The sequence below is a fragment of the Chiroxiphia lanceolata genome, chromosome 13 (genome assembly GCF_009829145.1).
Source record: "Chiroxiphia lanceolata isolate bChiLan1 chromosome 13, bChiLan1.pri, whole genome shotgun sequence".
Taxonomy (NCBI): domain Eukaryota; kingdom Metazoa; phylum Chordata; class Aves; order Passeriformes; family Pipridae; genus Chiroxiphia; species Chiroxiphia lanceolata.
The window spans coordinates 157,617-178,480 of NC_045649.1; the positions used below are offsets into that span (position 1 = coordinate 157,617).

The window sequence follows — 20,864 nt, forward strand, 5'->3', positions numbered from 1 at the left end:
AAGGCCTGTGCATGGGGGCAGGTAAGAGAAGTCACCGTAATTAGTTGAAACTACTGAAATACGGTAAAACTTCATTTGAATCAGAAGTCTTCCTTTTGGTGTTGAAACAGCTTCTGAATACTATAAATGCCTCTTGTTCTTTTATTAGATTATTTCTGTGAAATGGTACCCATAAATTCCTTTAACTTAAATGTTTGTAGTAAATTAAACTTGACTATTCTATTTCTTCAGCATAAAGCAAAGATTCTTACTCAAAGTTTAATGTTTGCTATCTCCGTGAAAAGTAAGACATCACCTAGTTCCACTAGATTTGGACTACTTATCTGCAAGGGCAAGTAAAACTTGTTTCTTGCCTTTCTTTTTTTGACATGGTTTCTGTTGTCTTAACAGAATCATGGGAGATTTATTGTCTCTTAGAACGGTTTTGATCAGCTTGAAGAAAATGCAGTAGTGCAGGCAGCAGTCCTCATCGCCACACAGAGCGTGGTGGTACACTGACTCTTTCCATAAGTGGTACTTGCCCTTAACAGCTGCTTTAGCTGGGTTTTTATAGCTAATGCTATATCTTCCAAATGCTACTGGCATCTAAAGTGTATTATTTAAATAGTTTGCAAGCACTGTCCAATTATTGTGGAGCTCAGAATTCGATGTAAGATCCTGGCAAACTAGGCTTGGCTTTCATAAGAAAACTTTGGCATCATATTCTCTTTGAAGAGAAAGGTGTGTGGGTTTGGTGTTGTTGGAATAACTGTGTGCACAAGCTGTGATGTGCTCCTCTCTGAGCGTTCTGGTGTGTACACAAATATCTTGCTTTATGCTGGGAAGACTTCTGGATTGGTTAGGGATAGTCACTGATGTCTCCTTTAATACCCACAGTGTCAGCTGGCTCATGCAGCTTGGAAGGGAACCCATCTTCATACACTGAACATGAGGAACTGTGGGACTTCTTAGGATGCCTTGGTTATGTTTGCCACATCCTTGGGTGAAAGCAATGTCTCTCTGCTTATTCACCTCAATCTTGCTTATTGGTCTTTATCTTAACAGTTACAGAATCTTTATAAAACAATAAGAAAAAAATCTGATTACATGAAGGTTACAGCAGGGTTTGTCTTTTCGTCCAAATCCAGGATATTTCCTGTTCTTTTCCAGTAAAATGATGGTCAGAGCTTCAGTCCTAAATCTTTTGCTATAGCAACCTGTACATTAAAAATGTATTTGAAATAGTTAGCCTCTTCCAGTAGCTGGGAATAACTCATTATTATTGGAGACCAGATGCAAAGTGCTAGTAGGATTGGCATAATCTGTCCCCATCCTTTCTCCTACTCATATGACAGATCTGTAGCCTATGTGACTTACACTAATGATTTTAAAAGCTATGTATTTGCATTGAAATTGTGAAATACCTCACTGTACAAGAATGCTATCTGTCATGGTTTGAGATAGCCCAAAATCCAATTCCCTAGCTCCATCCCCCTCCCACATCTCAACCCAATGTGAGATGGGTTTTTCCAGACAAAACACAACCAGACTCAAAGTGGGGAAAGGGAATATATTACAATGACTGTACAAATAAATACTACAATACATTATACACACGACTACAACTATCTCTACCATGACATAAGTATTTACAATGGATCAGATCTCTTCTCCCCTCCAAATAAAAGTCCAGGAGGGAAAGAAGGACAGATCCCTTCCAGTCTCTCAGGGCAGCAGCTTCTTCAGAGTAGCAGTCACTAAGTAGCAGCATCTTCTAAGGCAGCAGGTTCTCTCTCTCTCTCTCTTCTGTTTCTTGCAGCAGCTGATAGCTGGATCTCTGCCAGCACACAGGAGGGGGTATCCCCCTCGGCCACTCGTCTCTCCAAACGAGTGGTCTTCCGTGGGCTTCGTCACCCCAGACAAAGGTCGTTTCACCACGTCATATCACGGAGCACAGGGGGTCTTCGTGACGGTCTGGTATCTCCAGGAGATTCAAGCTCCTTGCAGGGCCTCTGTGCCCTGTCTCAGGCTGCGAGCTTCTTTGTAGCTTGCAGCAAGGGAGGGCCCTCAAGGCCAACCTCCCACACTCCGTCCTGGCTGAGCTCTCAGGACGTCCGAGCTTCTCAGCTCCTCTCTGCAGTGCATGTTGCACTTCAAGGCTCTTTCAAGTAAGAGTCTAACAACTTCCTCCTTCCAGGAGGTCTCAAAGGAGTTTTGGGGGGTCTGGTATCAGTTCTTACCCCCAAGAACTCTGTAGAACTCAGCTGCTGACTCTCTTTCCTTCAGGTCTCCTTCCAGGAGTCCCTTCTCTGGTGCTGCATGTCTTTGTTGCTTCATGTCTTTGTTGCTTCTTCGGTTCAGTTCTTATCTGTCTTGGCTCTCTGCCACCGTTTCTCTGGTCAGTGCCAGCTGCTGCTTTCTCCGGCCACTGCCACGGCCACTGCCCACGATGGAGAAAACATCTCCCAGCATAACTATAGGCACCTAGCCCAGCATTATGCTGTTCCAGGTCCCCACAGGCCCCAGCTGGGGCTGGGGGGCCAAAGCCCCCCCCTGTGGGGCTCAGAGCCCCTTCCTTGTGGCTCACAACATGGCCACCTTCTTCTCCCTCAAACAACAACTCTTCTCTTCCGGTCTGGTTGTGGTATGTTTACATTTTTGCAGGAGCGCTCACTGGACAGAATTTCAAAACTTCCAGGGGTTTCTACCCCTTGGGGTCTACCACTTTTCTTATCCTCTGGGGGAAAACAAAGTCCAAACCACTACACTATCTTAAAACCGAGGATAGAATTTAAGTGTCTGACAGTCTCATGTGTTGTACTAGGCCTCTCTAAATTAAAATGAGTACAAATGCAAATCAGTATTCTACTTTGCAATTTGGTCTCTTCCAGCTGAATTGGGAATTAATTGTTGTGTTTGATGGGAGAGAGGAAGTTGTTATGAAACAAAGCATTGATTCGTATTAACTTTTTACTCACTGCTGGGGAAAAAAGTATGCAAAGGGCCAAATTTGGTAAAGGTAAATACTAAATATCTGTAAGCAGACATTAAATACAAATTGAAATATTTTCCAGTACTTCTAGAAGCTTATTATACAAATCCAGTTCACGATATGCATTACTGCTTGTTTCTGGCTTTTTTCTTTTCGGTGCTCTTAGCTTTAGACCAGTCACTTTCATGTATGTGATCACTGCAGTAAAGCACTCAGCATTTTCCTGTGTAAAATAACTGTGTGTTAACCAGTGTCAGAGATGAGAAAGAATGTGGGTAAATAGAATAGAATATTTCAGTTGGAACAGACCAACAGCGGTTGTCAAGTCCAGCTGCCACATCTTTGGGTGCTGGAAGGCCTGTGTGCTTTTGCTTTTTACACAATTTGGTTTGCTTTTGAAAAAAATAAATTTTATAGAAAACTGGAGTATTGAATTTCCAAACTGTGAAACCTCTGTAGTTCTGCATGTGCAGTTGATGTATTATTTAAAATAAAGATTTTTAAGATAGTACATAGCTTCAAACCATTAATCTATTAGTGCATGTCATTAGTCTATTACTAATACTGTACCATACCTGTTGCTAGGACACTAAGCTTCTGACAAATTTGGCATCATCTGTTGTGAGTACATTTAATCAGCTTATTTCCAAATGGGAGGAAATCAAGTAAGTGGAGCATCATGCTTTGCTTTGTATGTCTCTCAACTTTAAGAAAACAAATTCTGTAATGACAATCTCTTACTTTCTAATGCAAAATGTTCTAACTAGCAGATACCTTTAATTTTAATCTCTGCTTTCTTGGGAGTATGTTCCAGTGAATTCATGTCATCTGGAACAGTTTCTTTTACCTTGGTAGAGAATCTGCATGATAAGGCTGACAGTTTTCATGGGGAAGGAATAAGTAATTTAGCAGAATGGTTTGCAAGGAGAAAGGTGGCATGTTGAACTTTTGTCATCCGAATTATGTGGAAATTTTGTAGTGCATTGCCAGGAGACGTAGCCTCTGAGCACTGTCTACATTTACCATTCTAATTCATAGGTAAGAGTAGGAACTTAACGCATCTTCAAAGCCTTTTAAACAAGTAGGTGTCACATTTCATACAGCTCTAAGTGAAAAATCATAATTGCTTGAATTTCCCACCCTTCCCCCACATCAAACTGTACATAAATAATGTTTACACTTAAAATTTGCTAGAATGAGCTTTTACTTTTACCTAAACGGGTTAAGGTTCTTCATGAGACTTCACTTGGATAATGCCTATTATCAAAACCAGAAAAGCCTTTTAGAGCAAGTGGCACATGATAAAGATCTCTCAGGGATAGTTTGGGGGTTTTTCACTTTTATATCTTAGCTTCCTGATCTAAAATGAATTTTTCTTTTTCGAACAAGAAAACTAGTTTTATATGTTGTGTTCCTGCTACTCATGTCAATTTCTGCCATTTTCTGAGTTGAAGTATTTTAAATCTAATGAGAACTTCTGGTAGTAAGTTCTGTAAGCTGTGTTGTGCACACCAAGAAGTATTTCCATTTTATCTTTTGGCCCCTTGCTGGGGAAGGTAGTGATCTACATGGCAGTCATCTTGCTAACCATATAATGTGATGTACTCAGGGACTGTTGAGCTCACAGCTACTTGTTAGCGCCGTTCTGTGTGCGAGGAGTATCTGTCCTGTGGCCATTCAACACTGTGGGAGTCAGTTAGAGACAGGGGTAATTGGTTCTAAAATAGATGGTGTATCTGTAACAGACACTATATAGAATCCACTTATAGCCCATGTATGCAAGATAAACTTGGAGCAGTGGTAGCTATTAAGAATTTGCCTGTACCAGAAGTGTCTTTTTACTCTACTGTGAAAGGTTTAAGGATTCATCAGTTCTTCTGCCATAAGCAAAATTATTTCTGTAGCTGGTTCACAGTAACAGAGGAGGGGAAGCATCATGTAATCCATATGGACAACTCAGCAGTACTACAGCTGAACAAAAGTGTAAGATCAAAACTGAAAGAAATGCTAAATCTAAGCTAGTTTGTTTGGATGGCTGTGCACTGCTGGTTGATGACAAGGAAACAGTCATCTGCTGTGTGAGGGATTCAATGTCAGCTCTGTTTAAAGTGATTGCAGAGCTTGAAGTAATGACTGAAGAGCTGCAGTGGAAGAGAAACTAAACTAATTGAGCTGAAAAACTACTTTGAAAATTCTGAAACAGGTATGTTTCTCAAAAAGCCTGTCAAACTCCGCCTGATTTCTGGTGGAAGAAACTATAAGCAACAAGAGAGGATGTAATTCAGCAATGTCAGAGATGATAACAATAAATTAACAAAAGGACTGTCTAAATGAGTGTATGTTTCCTGGCCTATAATTCTGTGGCTGTCACCTTTTCCCAGGTGTTCTGTGGGGCCAATGCATGTAACTACTTGAACTATCAGGTATAATATCAGAATTCTCTCTTTTCTCTATGCCCAATGAATAGCACACTTTTTCAGTGTTTTGTGACCCTTCCCATTCTTCCTGGCTTTCACTCTTTAATTTTCATTTTTGTCTTGAATTTACTCCTATTTTGTCCATAATCAGAAGGCAGGCTGTATCCCAGCTGTAGTTGCCTACTGTCATTTGGTGACAGCAAACTGCCAATAAATACAGAAGGCAGAAGATAAGTATCAGTCTGTGTGAACTGTGTAATGGGCTACATTGGGAAAAACGTTGACCTTTGGATGAGATTCTAAAAATACATATCTTTCAAGAACAATTTGATGACTATTTAGGCATCTTCTGCTTCAGAATCTCATTCTCAAGGAGAAAAGACAAAGCAGAAAGAGTCATGTCTTGTCGATACCACCTAAGGAGTCCTTCTGCTGTGCCGTTTGCAACCGGACTTGTCTGTCTCGCATTGGCCTTTTTAGCCACCAGCGCGCTTGTAGCAAACGTGGGTAGAGCCCTTCCCAAATCTTCATTGGCAAAGCCTGGCCATGATGCTTCAGAATCACCAAAATAGATAGCAAAAGCCATATTGATGCATCTACTATGTTTGAATGCTCAATCCAGAAAATGCAGTAATTGGTATGAAAAACAATAAAAATGACACACTGGATGACAGTCATCTGCTTTTTGTATCATATGTTTACTAATTTTTTTCTAAATTAAAACCAATTTATGGGGTTTCTTTTACAGCTTATGTGGGAATAACCTATTTCTGTCCCGGAAATGCTTGTCCAAAAACTGTTCATAGCATAATTAGCATTTGGAGTTGGTATTCCAGGAATAGCAGTCTTTCCCTGCCCCCGGCCCCCCGCCTGTTTGGTAAAGGCTTTTTATTTTGTTTTTTTGTTTTTTTCTTTTCCAAGAGTGTAGTAGTGCAAAGTGCAGATGGACAGTGTGATGACCAGTTACATGTGATTGGCATTTCTGCACTGTGTAAAGTTGGACTATTAGTCTAACACTATTTTAGCTATTAAATTATATCCTTTTTTGCATTGTGTAGAACTAGACAGGAACAAGCTAAAATACTCTTCAGAAATGCCTGAAGTCAGTATTTAAAACGCTTTCAATCCTGTCTGCAAGCAGTGAGTGTGTAGAAGTGTGAGATTTCAGAAATAGAAATCCAAGTTTTTCTACCTTGAAGAATGGTCTGTACATTGTGTAAACACGTGGTACCATGACCAATAATGCACTGATATTTGCAATTTCTTGTTTGCTTTAGTCCTTTGCAGGACCTGTTTGTTTTTGTGATGACCTTTAAAATGTTTTTAGCTGGATTTGTGCCCCTACCTAATAGTTTAATAAAGTTTATTCCTTTTATCTCTCACTATTTTTTGTTACAGTCACGAAGGTCTGTACTATTTTAAAATCTTCAGGTCAGTCAACTGAATAAGTTTATTTAGCAAAAGACAAAGATACGTTTTTTGATGTACTTTTCCTTCTCAGTTGATGGAAAGGTACGTCAAATAATCAGGTGATAGAAAATAGTACTGTACTTCAGGAAGGGGAAGTAGATGTTTTGGTTTCACATACTTATATTTAAAATCAGACTTTTTGTAACATTATAACCTTTGCAGAATCAGAATGAAATAATAAAATAAATTCCCATGAGCTGGTAAGACTTTTCTGAGCCAGTGGTTGAGATATTGCCTAATAAATGTGAATGGAGTTTTCTTCCATGAATTTCTGCAGTCTCTTTGAAACAGTCCATTGAAGATTATGGGTCTGCACTCATTGCACCCCTGCAAGGCTACAAGAGATGACTGTGGTCAGTCTGATTTTCAGTAGCTTCTCTGAGCTCTGATTTCTTCATTTTATGTATATGGTTTGCTTCAAGTTTTTTTTTAAGTGCAGCTGTTGATAAATTCATGATAAATTGTACCACTGATGTTAGTCACTGTGTCTTTTGTTTCAAATTATGTTCGTCTTCATGCTCTTGAATCCTTGTCATCCCTTGCTTTTATTCCCAAGTAATTGCTGATAGATGTGCTGTTCAGCTTGGCAGACAGCCCTTCAACTTTTAAACCCAGCAATCTTCACAGTTCTTTAGGGAAGTCACTGCAAACCACTCAAAAGTGAAATCCTTGTGGAAAAATATCTGTAAAAAAAAAATATTTGGTTCTTCAAAGCCTCTCTGGTATTGCTGTCCAAAAAACTCCAGGCTTGTGGGTTGCATCTCCCCTGTCTAAGGGAGCAAACCATTTAGAAGGCATGGTTTGCTTTTTTTTTTTCTTTAAGTTTTAAAAAGAAATAAAATAATATTTTATTTTCAAAGTGGACCGAAATTCAAGCAGTAAAGTTTCTTTTCCTTTAGGATTGTTTATGTTTCATGGTGAATTATACCATATTTTTGCTCAGACAGTCTTCCAAAGTAAAAGGAAAAAATACCTAATTCAAGAGAACAGATTTATCTTTCTTTTCACCCTTTAGAATAGGGCCTCCATTCTTCTCTTTTGTCCTCCTTACCTTGTGACTTTGGGGATTGTTCTAAGGAATACAGAAGTCACTGAAGTGCATCCAGCTCATGTGAGAATATCAAGGAGGAAATAACTAGTTACAACATGCTTTTCATATCAAGGTGTTGAAAAGCCTAGGACATCTCCATCTGAAATAAATGTTTAGTAAGTGCTTGTAGTTCTTAACACAGCTCTGTGTTTCCTTCCCTGTTCATGTTTGAACTGAGGATTTTTATGTAGTTACTGGTGCATTCGGTGAAGGTAGATTGTTAACTTTGGTAAACGAAAGACTTGAGTATCCCAAACTTTACCCCTGACATGCCCTGTATTTCAAGACTATGCCCTATTTTAGGGAGGCCTATTTGTATGTAAAAGCTTTCTTTCTAATCAGCCTAGTTTACCAATCCAGTAATGCCATAAGCAGTGAATTAATTGCACAAAGAGGAAGGAGCACTAAAGTGTTGATTAAATCTTCATCTTCAATTAGCAAGCAAGAAAAGCCGCATGAAAGAAAAAACTTTTGAGTAGTAAGCCTCAGTAAAAGTTTGATTAAGCATGGCATTTTCCTAATATATGCTGGAAAGTTTTGCAGGAAAATTGATTTAAAAATACAATCAAATAGGTTTTGACACTGTCTGAATGTTATTGGTATCACAGTATTACTTGATTGCTGAGCATAAAACTTAGCTATTGAAATTATTTTTACCCTACCACCCCCACCTCCCCTCCCCAGTTCCATGTTTTCCCTTCAATTCTAAGACTGAAAGTGTAGGCATATGAAACCCTGACATCAGTTCTGGATTCAGTGACACTATTAGGTGTTTGGCTTTTTGTAAATAAACTGAAGATGCTTTGATTCAGAAAAACAGACTATTTCCAAGTATACCAGTGTTGTCTGGTAAGTATCTGGTTACTGTGAAATATATATTTTCTGTTGGATATTTTTCTCAAGTTTTGTTTCATGTCTTACAAAATGACATCTGGATAAATAGCTTTTACACCTGAATAGAGATTGGTGATACTTGACCTGCAACAATAAATGAAAAACATGGACAGAACCTTCTTAATTAAAAAAAAGAAGATGGGGTGAAGAGGTAGCACTTTCAAGTATTAGAGACTATAAAGAGTCTTCTTACAAGTTTTTCATGTGTTGCAAGGTTTCCTTTAGATAGGAGTATGGAACCAATGACATGTGTGCCAAATATGGTCCCAGTATAATCTCTGTGTAATTTGGAAAAGTGCTAACTTATTTTTTCCAGGTCGATGCCTCTTAATTAATGTGACCTCTCTGCTTTTCTCAGCAAGGAAAAGATTCGCACCTCTGCCACAAAATTCTAAGTTTAAATGCTGCTGTCTTCAGTGATCAAATCAATGTGTATACTATCTAGTGTTACACATTTTAAAAAGATTTTCCATGTGTGCATTAAGAACGTAGAAATGGTTTTACCATTTAAAGTACAACTTCTGGATGATCCAAAAGTTCTCTCATTAACTGACCATCTTTGTAGTTCCTGGGTAAAAGCTATAAACTCGGTATAGCCATGCCTGGGTTTCCTGTGTGCAGTGTAGTAATACGGCTGGAAGCGCTTTGGCACGAAGCCCTTCTGGCTTATCCTGTAGTGACCTTCAGTCTTTAGCCTTCCTGCTTTAGTTTAACTTACGCAGGCACTGACCTTTGCTATGGAAACGATATAGAAACACAAAAACAACTTGGCTGAGTTTCCTCAGAAGAGCAGTGGGTGGTGGATCAGGATTCTGTTACAGAGCAGGGTTTCTAGAGGTCAGTAGTGACACTGTGCAGTAACTTACTGGTTGTTACAGCACACTGCTGCTCCTGGGAAAGTGGTTTATCTTTTTTTTAAAGTGAAATTAGTAACTTTTGTTTGTAGTGAGCAGGTCTGGGACTGCATGTTAATGGAGTAAATGCTGGAAGGTGTACCTGAAAGTCTGCCTAGGGCTCGAGCAGTAGTTCAAGTTCCTGTCCATCTGTAAGTGACCCGTGACTGAATCCGGGGCATGCTGGTACTGTAGTGACTTACTGTAACACATCTGCATCGTGGTGATTCTACAGCACTTGCCAGTAGGTTGTAAAATGCTTTTATTGAAATACCTATAGTCTGTACAAAGACACTGTGTTCTTATTTGTGTGTATTGTGTGTTCTTTACTAAGGTAAAATAAAGGTTTGGATACCATGTCTTCATTATGTATTTGAACAAAGCATAGTGTATGTTCTTTCAAGTTAATTATGTAGGTATTTTCATTGAAAAACAATTAGGAATTTTGTTCTACTGACTGTTTGGGTTGTTTAACATATAGAATTGTGCATAAAGCAGACAAGGCAATAACCCTACTATCAATGAAATTAAGAACAATCAACATTTTTTTGAATGAGAACAAAATTGTATATAAAAGGAATGCATTTTAAATTCCAAAATATGTAATTTTTCCTGATTTGAAGTTGATTTGGGGTAGTAAGTCTTCTTTGTTATTCACAAGACAGGTATTGCATCAATAATGGCAATTCAGACTCCAAATATGATTTTTCTTTTGGAGGAGAGATGACACCATTCCTAGGAGACAGAAGGTAGTTCAGATCCTATAATGATTCAGTCTCCAGCAGGGACCAAGTGTGGTGGGCAGAAAGTTCTGCTTTACTCATTTTGTACAGGTTTTGCACAGGGAGAGACATCCAAGGCTTGCTCTCACCAGGATTAGCCATAGAATGGATTTCAGAACACTTTGATACCCTTCAGCAGACTGCTGAATTCACCTGTAGTTAGATATAGTGGGGGAACTTCCAGGTGCGTTAATAGAATAATCCAGCATTGTCTTCTCAGGAGTGGTGTGACATGGGCTGTCTTTAATTCTGTTGTGCTACACAGTGTGTTGGTTTCACTATGGCCTTTGAGTGATTATGTAATAGACACTACATGGGATGTGCAGGGCATCCTCTCCATGAGCTAGCAGATCATTTCCTACTGAAGCTTTGGCTCATTGGCCCCCACAGACTCTTATCTTTGATTACAGACACTGTAAATCTTTGATTTACTTTTGCAGAATCCATGGCATGCATGGAGTTGTCAACTTGCTTATTAAACAAAATTTTATGGGAAAATGTTAACTCTAAAGCACAAATTTGTATAATAAAGGTTGAGGGGTTTTTATCCACATGTTTTTGACAGTCTCTCTAGCTCCCCGAGTTTCACTAGCACATCAGGTTGTCTCAGTAGCATCCATAGCCAATTAGGCTTACTGGCTTTTTGCTGTAAATAGGGCTGTTGGGAACACGAGGACACTGTGCAACCTGTTCATTGCTTGCTTAAGGCTGGGATGTGTTTCCCTTTAATGTGGCCCTGTTACTGCAATCAGGCCCTGAATTATACTCTCTGCTGTGGGAAATAGGGGTTGTTCTCTTCTTCCCCACCCCTAGCTTATTTAGTTGCCACATGTATTGCACACATTGTTTATATTTATGGCTTTACAATGTTTTTTCTCTTTTTATTTTAAACCTTGAATAAATGCAATAAATTATCAGCAATGCAAAATATACATTTTTGAAGTCTCTGCTACCTTGCCAATGTGTTACTACTCTCTACCTAACCGTATTTATGTATGTTCCAATACCTTTAAGAGGACATCATTGCAGATCCTTTATAGCAATTTATTTGAGACAAAGCTATAATGGAAGCATCTGATTGACCTAGTTCAGGGGAGGCCTTGTTGGCTTTCTATTTGTTTTGGGACTGGTTTGCACTAGCATGGCTCTTAAGTATATATGAAATTTTCAGGGGTTTGTCCTGATGTTATTACAGATAATTTTTGGGGTGCCATATTTATATGCTTCGGAATTATGAAATGCATCAATTTCTTCTAAATTACTATAAAAGTGTATCCTGTTGCATTACGGTATTTTCCTTGTAGTCTTCTTGGGGCATCTTGTTTTTCATTTAATTTAATATATAAAGCAGAAGAAAATTGACTGAAGGTGATAGTGTGTGGGTCTTGTGGGGTTTTTACTTCTTCTGAAACTGTAGTAAAATAGTTTCAAATGTCTACTTTGATACAGAGATGTACTGCCATGCTGTATGACTCAAGCACACAAGCTGGTATCACAAGAGCATCCTACAGCAAATGCACATGGTAACCTATTGATATATAACTAATCTGTGGTGGAGTGGGCATTTTGTGTCGGACTTGCCTTTCCCAGAACATGCTTTGCATAAACCAGGCCCTGTATTCCATAATGGGATTTCAGGATGAGCACAGAGGGTCAAGAATCACGGAGGGAAAACTAGTGTTAGACATGGCTTTGAGCAACTCCAATGTATATGGCCACAGAGTCCCTCAGGCAATAACAGTGCAACTGCTGGCACAGGGAATGTTTCACTTCCCTAAATTAAACTCCTGCTCTGTGTAGGCTTCTGTAGAAGATGTTTTCTCCATGGACTGTAGACAGACCAGCTTAGTTTTTACGAGTATCCCTACCACCCCTCCTTATCTTTCATATCACCAGTATCTCTAGAACTGCTGTGTACAGACCATTGTTTGGGAAGGGGAAAATAGCCTTAATTGGAAATTAGCTTTGTCACAGTGACCGCATTTGGAACTTAGTCAAAATTTTGAATAGGTCTGGCTTGTAATTTTTATAATTCCCAGTATTAGAGTGAACACACTAACGTCACATCTAGGCTGGATTCCATTGTGTTAAGATTTAATTTTAACTCTGAGGAAAATGGCTGATGGAGTCACAGTGTTGAGAACTTGTGAAAGATGGCTGCTGTAAATGCTAAACTAATACATGTCCTAAAATAATTCAGACTAATAGAAAATATTAAAAATATTCCTTTGATATTTAACAAAAAAATCTTTTGGAAAGACATTGGAGTCCTGCATCAAGTATAAAACGGAACTTGTGCACGTGTATGTATTTCACTGATGTAACAGTCTCTGTGATCCACTCTCATCACAACACTAAGAGGAAAGTTCCTTGTGGTCCAGTTGTGTTCCTGTAGTTACAGATGAATGGAGAGAAACCTGTCGGTACACTGATGGCCACAGGAGATTCTTTATATCTACTGCAACATTTATAAGTGCTTGTTTATCACATTTCTTTACATAGGAAGCAACTCTGATAATATAGACTGCCTCCACTCAGTGTCAGAAGGGTTATTTTGGTTTGGTTTGTTGGGTGTTTTTTAGCTGGATTTAGCAGTATTTGTACTGAGAAGTCCAGGGAGAACAAAAAGATCTTACATATTTGACAAAGACTTTCCAGATTTCTGTTGGAAACTAAATTTCTGTTTTTGATTGAGAAAGCTCTAATAAAAGTGATAGGTCTGGTAGGTGCTGTTGAAGCCATAACTTGAATATATAAAGCAGGCATTCATTTGGTCCATAAAACTTCCTGCCAGGAGTAGTGCACCAGCAGTGGGGCTTCTGATTGCTGATATGGGTGTGCTTTGGGCTGTTGGGCTGCTGACTACTGGCGTTAAATTACTCTTCTGAGTAGGTTAAATTGACATGTTTTGTTTGGTTTTTAAGTGTTAGTTCTGTAAAGAGCTTGGATAATATTGTTGTGTGACCAAATAACTCTCCCTAGAGACAAAAATATTGACATGACAAAACCACGTTTAAAGAATGACTGTCTGGCCCTGCCTCCGGTTTGAACATAAGTTGATGTCAAAGTCAATGAAACGTAAATTTGCTCCAGTGCAGTTTAGAAATTATATAACTTGCAGCATGCATCAATCTACCAATTGCAGGAAGGTGAAGTAAAATGGATTTATAAGAAACATTTTATGGGCTTCAGTTTTAAAATTGCAGTGTCTAAAGGAAACTTTGGTATTACTATTGGCTACACTCATTTTCTTAAATCTCCTGGATAATATTACCATTGTACTATCGTAAAATGAGCTTTTTCTTTTAGAGTCAATTTATTATTTTTTCTGATGTTTCAATGTGTTGTGCCTAGAATTACTGCTGTTAGCTCAAGCAAGAGGTTGTTTTATGATAACTGAACGTATTGGTGGCTAGATGTGTATTTAAGAAAAGGAAAGATGTATGAATCAACATTTGCAAAATTTGGGAGGTTTTAAATATTTTCTTTACCAGAAATACACCACACGTGATTTTCCAGCTATTAATTACATTTTCTCAGTCCTAACATGATACATTTGCATTCATGAAACCTCTTATGTTTAATAAAAGTTGCTATTCCAATTTCATAGTAGAAAAACTAAAATATTTTAGTATTTCTGGAATCTAGGTGATCTTTAGTAAAATTGATAATTAGACTTTGATTAAAAACTATATCAGAAACAGACCTATAACATAGCTTTGATGTTGAAATTCTGTAGATAGAGCAATTCTCTTTGAAAGATTTTAAAATAGTAACAATGGTATTTTAATATCCGTTTGTTCTGGTAACTGTTGCCAGTACTTGTCTTTGGGGGCAGATGCCTGTACTCAGTTTTCTGATTGCTGAAGAATTGCACACACAGATGCAGCAGAAGCCAACTAATGTGTTTTTCCATCAGCTCCTGGGCTACAGTGAAAAGCCCGTGAACCTCCAAATGTTCATCGGGACAGCGGACGATCGGTACCTGCGGCCTCACGCCTTCTACCAGGTGCACCGGATCACTGGGAAAACAGTTGCGACAGCCAGTCAAGAGATAATCATTGCCAGCACCAAAGTTTTGGAAATTCCACTTCTTCCCGAAAATAATATGTCAGCCAGGTACACCACTCCATAAATCAGCTGTTTGGTTGCTATGTGTCTTTTTTTTTTCTTCATTTGTGCAAAGGTGAAAGAAAAGGCGTATAGGAAAATATATTTTCCACAAATGTGGATCATGATTAAGATAGACACGTCTCTTAAAACATACCAGTGTTTAGGTAGTCAGAAGTAAAGGAGCAGAGAGGCAGGGAAGCTCTCATGCATATGTGTTAATTGACTGAGGTAAGTGTGTCTCATATGAATAACTGACCGCTGTGTGGAATGGGAGCTGGGATTTTGTCATTCCCTAGTCCTTTCTAAGGCAGAACTAAATATAGGTCTCTTGCTCTGTGTAAATGATGTTTACTATATTAAATAACTTACTTGGAAGGTTAGACAACGTGCAATATCAAATAATCTTTTAAAGGTTCAAAAAAGCAGCAGTTAGACGTTTACAAGACAAAATGTTTCAACAGAGTACTTGCTGTCATTTTCACACTAACAGTTCTTTTAATCTCAGACATCTAAAATAACACTTAAAATAACATAACATGGGGAAAAAATAAAACATACTTCATTCTTTAACAAAAGAAAGGCTTACAGTCTATATTTTGTCAATAGTTTGATTCATTTTCTTCCATTTCTCTTCTGCTCCATCTGTCCATCCTCTCCATCCCGTAGTATCGATTGTGCTGGTATTTTGAAGCTTCGCAATTCAGACATAGAGCTCCGTAAAGGAGAGACAGATATTGGAAGGAAGAACACCAGAGTGCGACTTGTGTTCCGTGTTCACATCCCACAGCCTAGTGGAAAAGTCTTATCTCTGCAGACTGCTTCCATCCCTGTTGAATGCTGTAAGATTGCTTTAACTATACATAATTTATACTCATGTTTCTGCATGTGTCAGTAGTATTGTCATTCTGAGAATATTTATTGCCAGAATTATATATAACAAGTGTGAAAAGCATTGTGTGTAAAAGCTCAATTATCAAAAGTTGAGGTATCTTAAATAAAGACAGTTCTTGCCAAGTGGTAGCCTGAAGATTTAGGGTAAAAAATACCTTATAGTGCAGTCACGTAGCAGCTTCAGTAGTTCCTTTGTATGAGAAGGGGCAGCTGATTCATCTCAGAGAAAATGTTCGTTCCAGGTAGAACTGTTTCATTTACAAGGGTCTATACCGTTACTTGTCTTTATAAAGTATTATCTAGTGAACAGCTGAACTTCTGGAGAGTTCATTTGTTTAATGCTAGCACTAAAGAATCAAGATATGACCTCAAACAATCTCAGTTTCTCCTAGAATTCATTTTGTCTAGAAAATGCTAAAATAATTTTTAAACTAGTATTCCTAAACTAAAAATTTCATTTGCTGTAAAAATAGAAACTGTTGAGATTCATGGCTTTTTGGTGTTTCTTTTCTGTAATTATGCAATTTAAACATAATTTTTAAAACAAAGATAAATCATACACAGATATGAATTGTGTATGTAAATAGATGTCATTTTAGTTTCACCCCTGATTCTTCAAGTTAGAATCACAAAATAAATGTCATTATGATTGAAACTGTGCATAATAATTTTTTTTTAATATTTTTAAAAGCTCAGCGGTCTGCTCAAGAGCTTCCTCAGATTGAGAAGTACAGCATCAATAGTTGCTCAGTAAATGGAGGTCATGAAATGGTGGTGACAGGATCCAATTTTCTTGCAGAATCCAAAATTATATTTTTTGAAAAAGGACAAGGTAAATACTGTCTTGCTGTTTTTTTCTTGAAACCAAAACCACTATCTGAGTTTGATTTTAAGAAGTAATGATGTTTTAAAAAGAAAAAAAAGTCCTGAATAGTAATCTGAAACTTCATTTGGGCACTGATCGATGTGCTTGAACAGCTTTGACAGAAATACTGCTGCTGCTTTCCTGCTACCCTGTACAAACCCCAGTGAGAGAGAGTCGAGTGCTCAGTTAAGGATATGGGTTATGCCAGGTCAGAGCAGAAAGATGTTCCCCAGGTGATTTAATTCCCTCCCAATGCAGACAACTTGCCCAGCAATTGAACTACAGGGTCTGTGGGTTCAGGGGAAGGTGTTTGTGGTAAATGTATATAACCTGTGGGTCGGGGCACAAAGGTGTGGCTTACGTTATCTCTTGCGTGGTGACTTAGCCCCTAAGTCATCAGCATGTTTGAATAACCACAAGTGTTAGAAGCAATTTAACTACTTTTCAAAAGGTTTTAGAAAAATAGGGTAAATGCACTCTGTACACTTAACAATACCCACTGCCTCCTTTGGAATTCAATCTACTGTATGGAATCTACTGGGTTAAAATGCAGAATCCTGCACAACAGTCAGCTTACAATGGTTGTAGTATTGAGACTCATAAAGCATCTCTATACTTTACACTTTTTTTACAATATATGTCTGCTGCTTATATGACCTCTTTATGACTGAAAAGAAATCCAGTTTTATAATAAATATTTAAGTATTTTAAGATTAATTATTGAAGTGCATTAGAAAATGCTTTTTGCTTGATTTATTTCTAAATTTTTCTCAACAGATGGACGACCTCAGTGGGAGGTAGAAGGGAAAATAATTAGGGAAAAGTGTCAAGGGGTGAGAAACAACTTTTCTTACTTTAGAAAGCTTATTTTTATTCAATGAGAAAATACACATTTTCATTGTTGCTCTGAAATTTAGACTTCATTTAGTAAAGTAAGTAGATCACTGGCTAATTCAGACAGACAGTGGGAGAGTTCTAAATTGGCTTAACACTGTAAAGCAGCCATTAAGATGACCCTTTGAAGGAACTGGAAATAGCATGCTTTTTGTGAAAGCAATGAAAAAGGAATTTGAAAACTGAAAAAAGGAAACTTAAGATAATTTTACGAAGATGACAAATTATTTCCAGTGCATTAAAATTTTTCTTAAAAGCTTAATGATCCAAAATGCAATTCTTTGACTGCTAGAGGTTTTTTATGCTCTGGCAGATAAACAAAGCATCCTTTAGATGATGTGTCTATTTAATTAAAGCATTTATCTTCAGAGCACTTGCGTTTAAAAGAAAAAAGTCTCCAAATAAAAATTTGCTTATAGTACTGTTTTATTATGTAATGTGCATTAACTTGAAGTTTGACAATTTCAAAATATTAGGGTGCTTTAATTTTGCAATAAGTGTTTTAGATTTTCTGTAATTATTAGCAGTTTCATTTGCATTTGATACGTAAAACTTTTTTGTTTCAACTTTCCTGTAGGCAAACATCGTACTTGAAGTTCCTCCATACCATAACAAAACCATTACAGCTGCAGTTCAGGTGCAGTTTTATCTCTGCAATGGCAAGAGGAAAAAAAGTCAGTCTCAACGTTTTACTTATACACCAGGTATTAAATGAAAAACACAGAAGTTGTATTTTATTTTGCTTTTAAAGTAGGCATTTGAAAGAAACTCAGACAGTCGTGTCCCTTTGATAGGTACATAAGTTAGCTTTGAATTGGCTATAAAAGAGCTTCTAAAGGTTGTATAATTAAAAAGCTGAAATACAGAGTAATAAGCTCCAGTACTTTGATTACAGCCAGGTATTTCTTCATTACATTTTCTAGAGAATTAATTTTTGCATTCTGCTTTTCTTTGAGAATGATGATGAATCTCAGAAGCTGCTTTTTAAATAACTCTGGTGATGACATGGAGAATAATGAGATCATAGAAGAACAGGTTTATGGGGGTTTTTTCTCTTTTAAAATGTCAAAAAAGCCCCTCAGGTTAGATACAAGGAAGATCAAATATTTTTTCCCCCATCCTGGCACATTGCAGCTTACTGAGAGAAGATAGTTTGTAACTTAGCCAGAAGTGAAAACGGAACATGTTAACTGTAAGTGTAGTTAAAACATCTTAATCCCTCCTATTTGGATGTGGAAGTGGTTGCTATGAGACATGCAATGCCTGCTTCTTTGCCTGCCACTTTCTTCTCCTTTAAGAACTGTGCACCCATTTAGAGCAGTCAGAATTCCCAGGGAACCAGTGATGGTGGGGACTCTTAAGCACTGCTTGGTAGCACTTGAAGCCAGATATCTGAAGGAGTCTTTAAAGTCGGATATGGATATAATATAAACTTCTTGAAGCCAGTGTATATGCTGACAACCCAACTTCCATTAGTTTGCACAATTTAAAATAAGCTGTTCTCTAAATTACCTTCATACCTTCATGTGTTATGTAGGCAGTATTACTTTAGGTGTCTGGTATGCCTAATTGTTACCAGATTTCTGGTAATTTTCAACTATTGTTAAGAATCAGCTCCTAAGATAGTTACACATCTTAAACTATGTTTTTGTTTGAGAAATCTGTATTTAAAGTATTTAAATGGTGGAATGAAGTAATGACACATTACCTAAATAAGAAGCAATTTTAATTGTAACTGCAGCTGTTATTACACAAACACTTTAAAATCCATTTATCTATGTATGTGTAACAGTTCATTGAACTGCAATATTAGTTAACTGTGTTTTATAAAGTAGTAATTGAGCTGTTAAGTGTTAACATTTTTATACTACTTAAGACAGTATCTTTTCATGAGACTATCAATAGTTAAAAAAACCCAAGCCTGTAACTGAAAGTGTGTAATTTTGTAACTCTGTATTATAAGAACAGTTGTTGCCATCACTGAAGTTGAGGCATGTGCTGAAAGAGCTGCTGTAATTGAAACAACGTGCACTACTCAAACTAGTTTCTGTATTGCCGAAGTTCAGCTGTCATAGTGATCAGAGGCGAAGGAAAGCTTGAAGCCTGCTAAAAATTTCCTTCGTGTTTTGCCAGTGCCTGATACTGAACTCACATCTGCCTGTTTTCAGTGGTGCCCAGCAGCAGCCCCCTGGTCCCTCTGGCGATGCGTGCATCCTTTAGATATACTGGACTTTCTCTAACTGGGTTGCAAATGTCTTTAAATACATACATTTCTTAGGAGGGTGTGTTAGAAGGGAAGATAACTACCTCTGAATACGTGCTAGGAGAGTTGTTCTGGCTTCTGTGGTTTAATATAGCAGGCATGAAGTCAAAGATGATGAAAACAGATCAAAAGAAGGGAGATTGCAGCAACGACACTAACAGTGCTATTGTGGTTGTTAAACAGCAATTGGTGTGTATTTATCCAGGATACAGATGGGTTGGAATTGTGAAACTGTTTACTTTTTCTAGTTATAATGAAGCAAGAGCACAGAGATGAGGTGGATCTGTCTGCTGTTCCATCTCTGGCCCTTCCCCACACAAGCAACGTCCAGGGCCTGCATTCGATCCGAACTCAGCTGCCTTCACCAGAGCAAGGGCACCCACATGACAATTTGCTGTCTACGTCACCCAGGAGCCTTGTGTGTCCTGTTCAAGCACCGTATACAGCAATGGTGACCTCGGCAGTGTCCCACCTGCCACACATGCAAGGTAGAAACCTTAGTCCAAGTGAAGAGTGTCATGTTTTGCCTCCTGCTGTGGTTCAGTCTTTTCAGGTAACATCAGCACCTTCTGTGAGGCCTTCTTACCCACCTATGCAGTCTAATAACGTGTACAATGGACAGTCTGGTCTTCCTATGAACTCTGCCTCCAGCCAAGGATTTGATGCTATTTCATTTCCTCAAGACACAGCTGTACCTCATTTGATAAATCTTGGCTGCCAAGCTCTACCACCAGTGCAGTTTCATTCTTCAAATCCAGGTTCTGTGTCAACATCAAGTACAGCAGGGCACCCACTGGCACATTCAGCTCATTCAGGAGAGTCATCTGCTCACCTGCCATCAATGGGATACCACTGCCCAAGCACTGGGCAGGGCTCCATCCCTTCTGCAATGGGTCTCTCCCTTGGGCAGTCTTCTCCCAGCTGCAGCAAGTCCCATACCATTCTACAAATCCGGCATCCGCTTCATCCACCGTCCCCGACAGCTTCCCACCCATTGGTCCACTCGCCGCTGTCTGGACCTTCCTCCCCGCAGCTACAGCCTCTGCCTTACCAGTCTCCGAGCTCGGGACACCACCTCCTCCCCCCCACCACTAGTCACTCAGGCCAGCACTCCCCCAGCCCCCAGCCCTGCCCTGGGGCTCTCAGCGCTGTGTCACCCCTCGGGCACCACTCCGTGTGCGACTCATCTCCGTTTGCACCCGATGGGGCAGCTATTAACATTAAACCCGAACCTGAGGATCGAGAGCTGAATTTTCAAACCATAGGGACTACAAGACATCACACTAGATGATGGTAAGTGGGGTATAATATTTTAATACTG

General features: G+C 38.6%; 1 protein-coding gene across 1 annotated transcript in view; it reads left to right on the top strand.

The window, feature by feature from the left end:
• Nucleotides 1–20,864, top strand: part of NFATC3 (nuclear factor of activated T cells 3) — a 66,229-nt gene that overhangs the window by 26,156 nt on the left and 19,209 nt on the right. Inside the window, 7 exon segments of the mRNA XM_032701032.1 lie at nt 14,437–14,636; nt 15,297–15,469; nt 16,213–16,353; nt 17,164–17,219; nt 17,858–17,984; nt 19,792–20,807; nt 20,809–20,836. Of these exon segments, the coding sequence (XP_032556923.1) occupies nt 14,437–14,636; nt 15,297–15,469; nt 16,213–16,353; nt 17,164–17,219; nt 17,858–17,984; nt 19,792–20,807; nt 20,809–20,836 (1,741 nt within the window).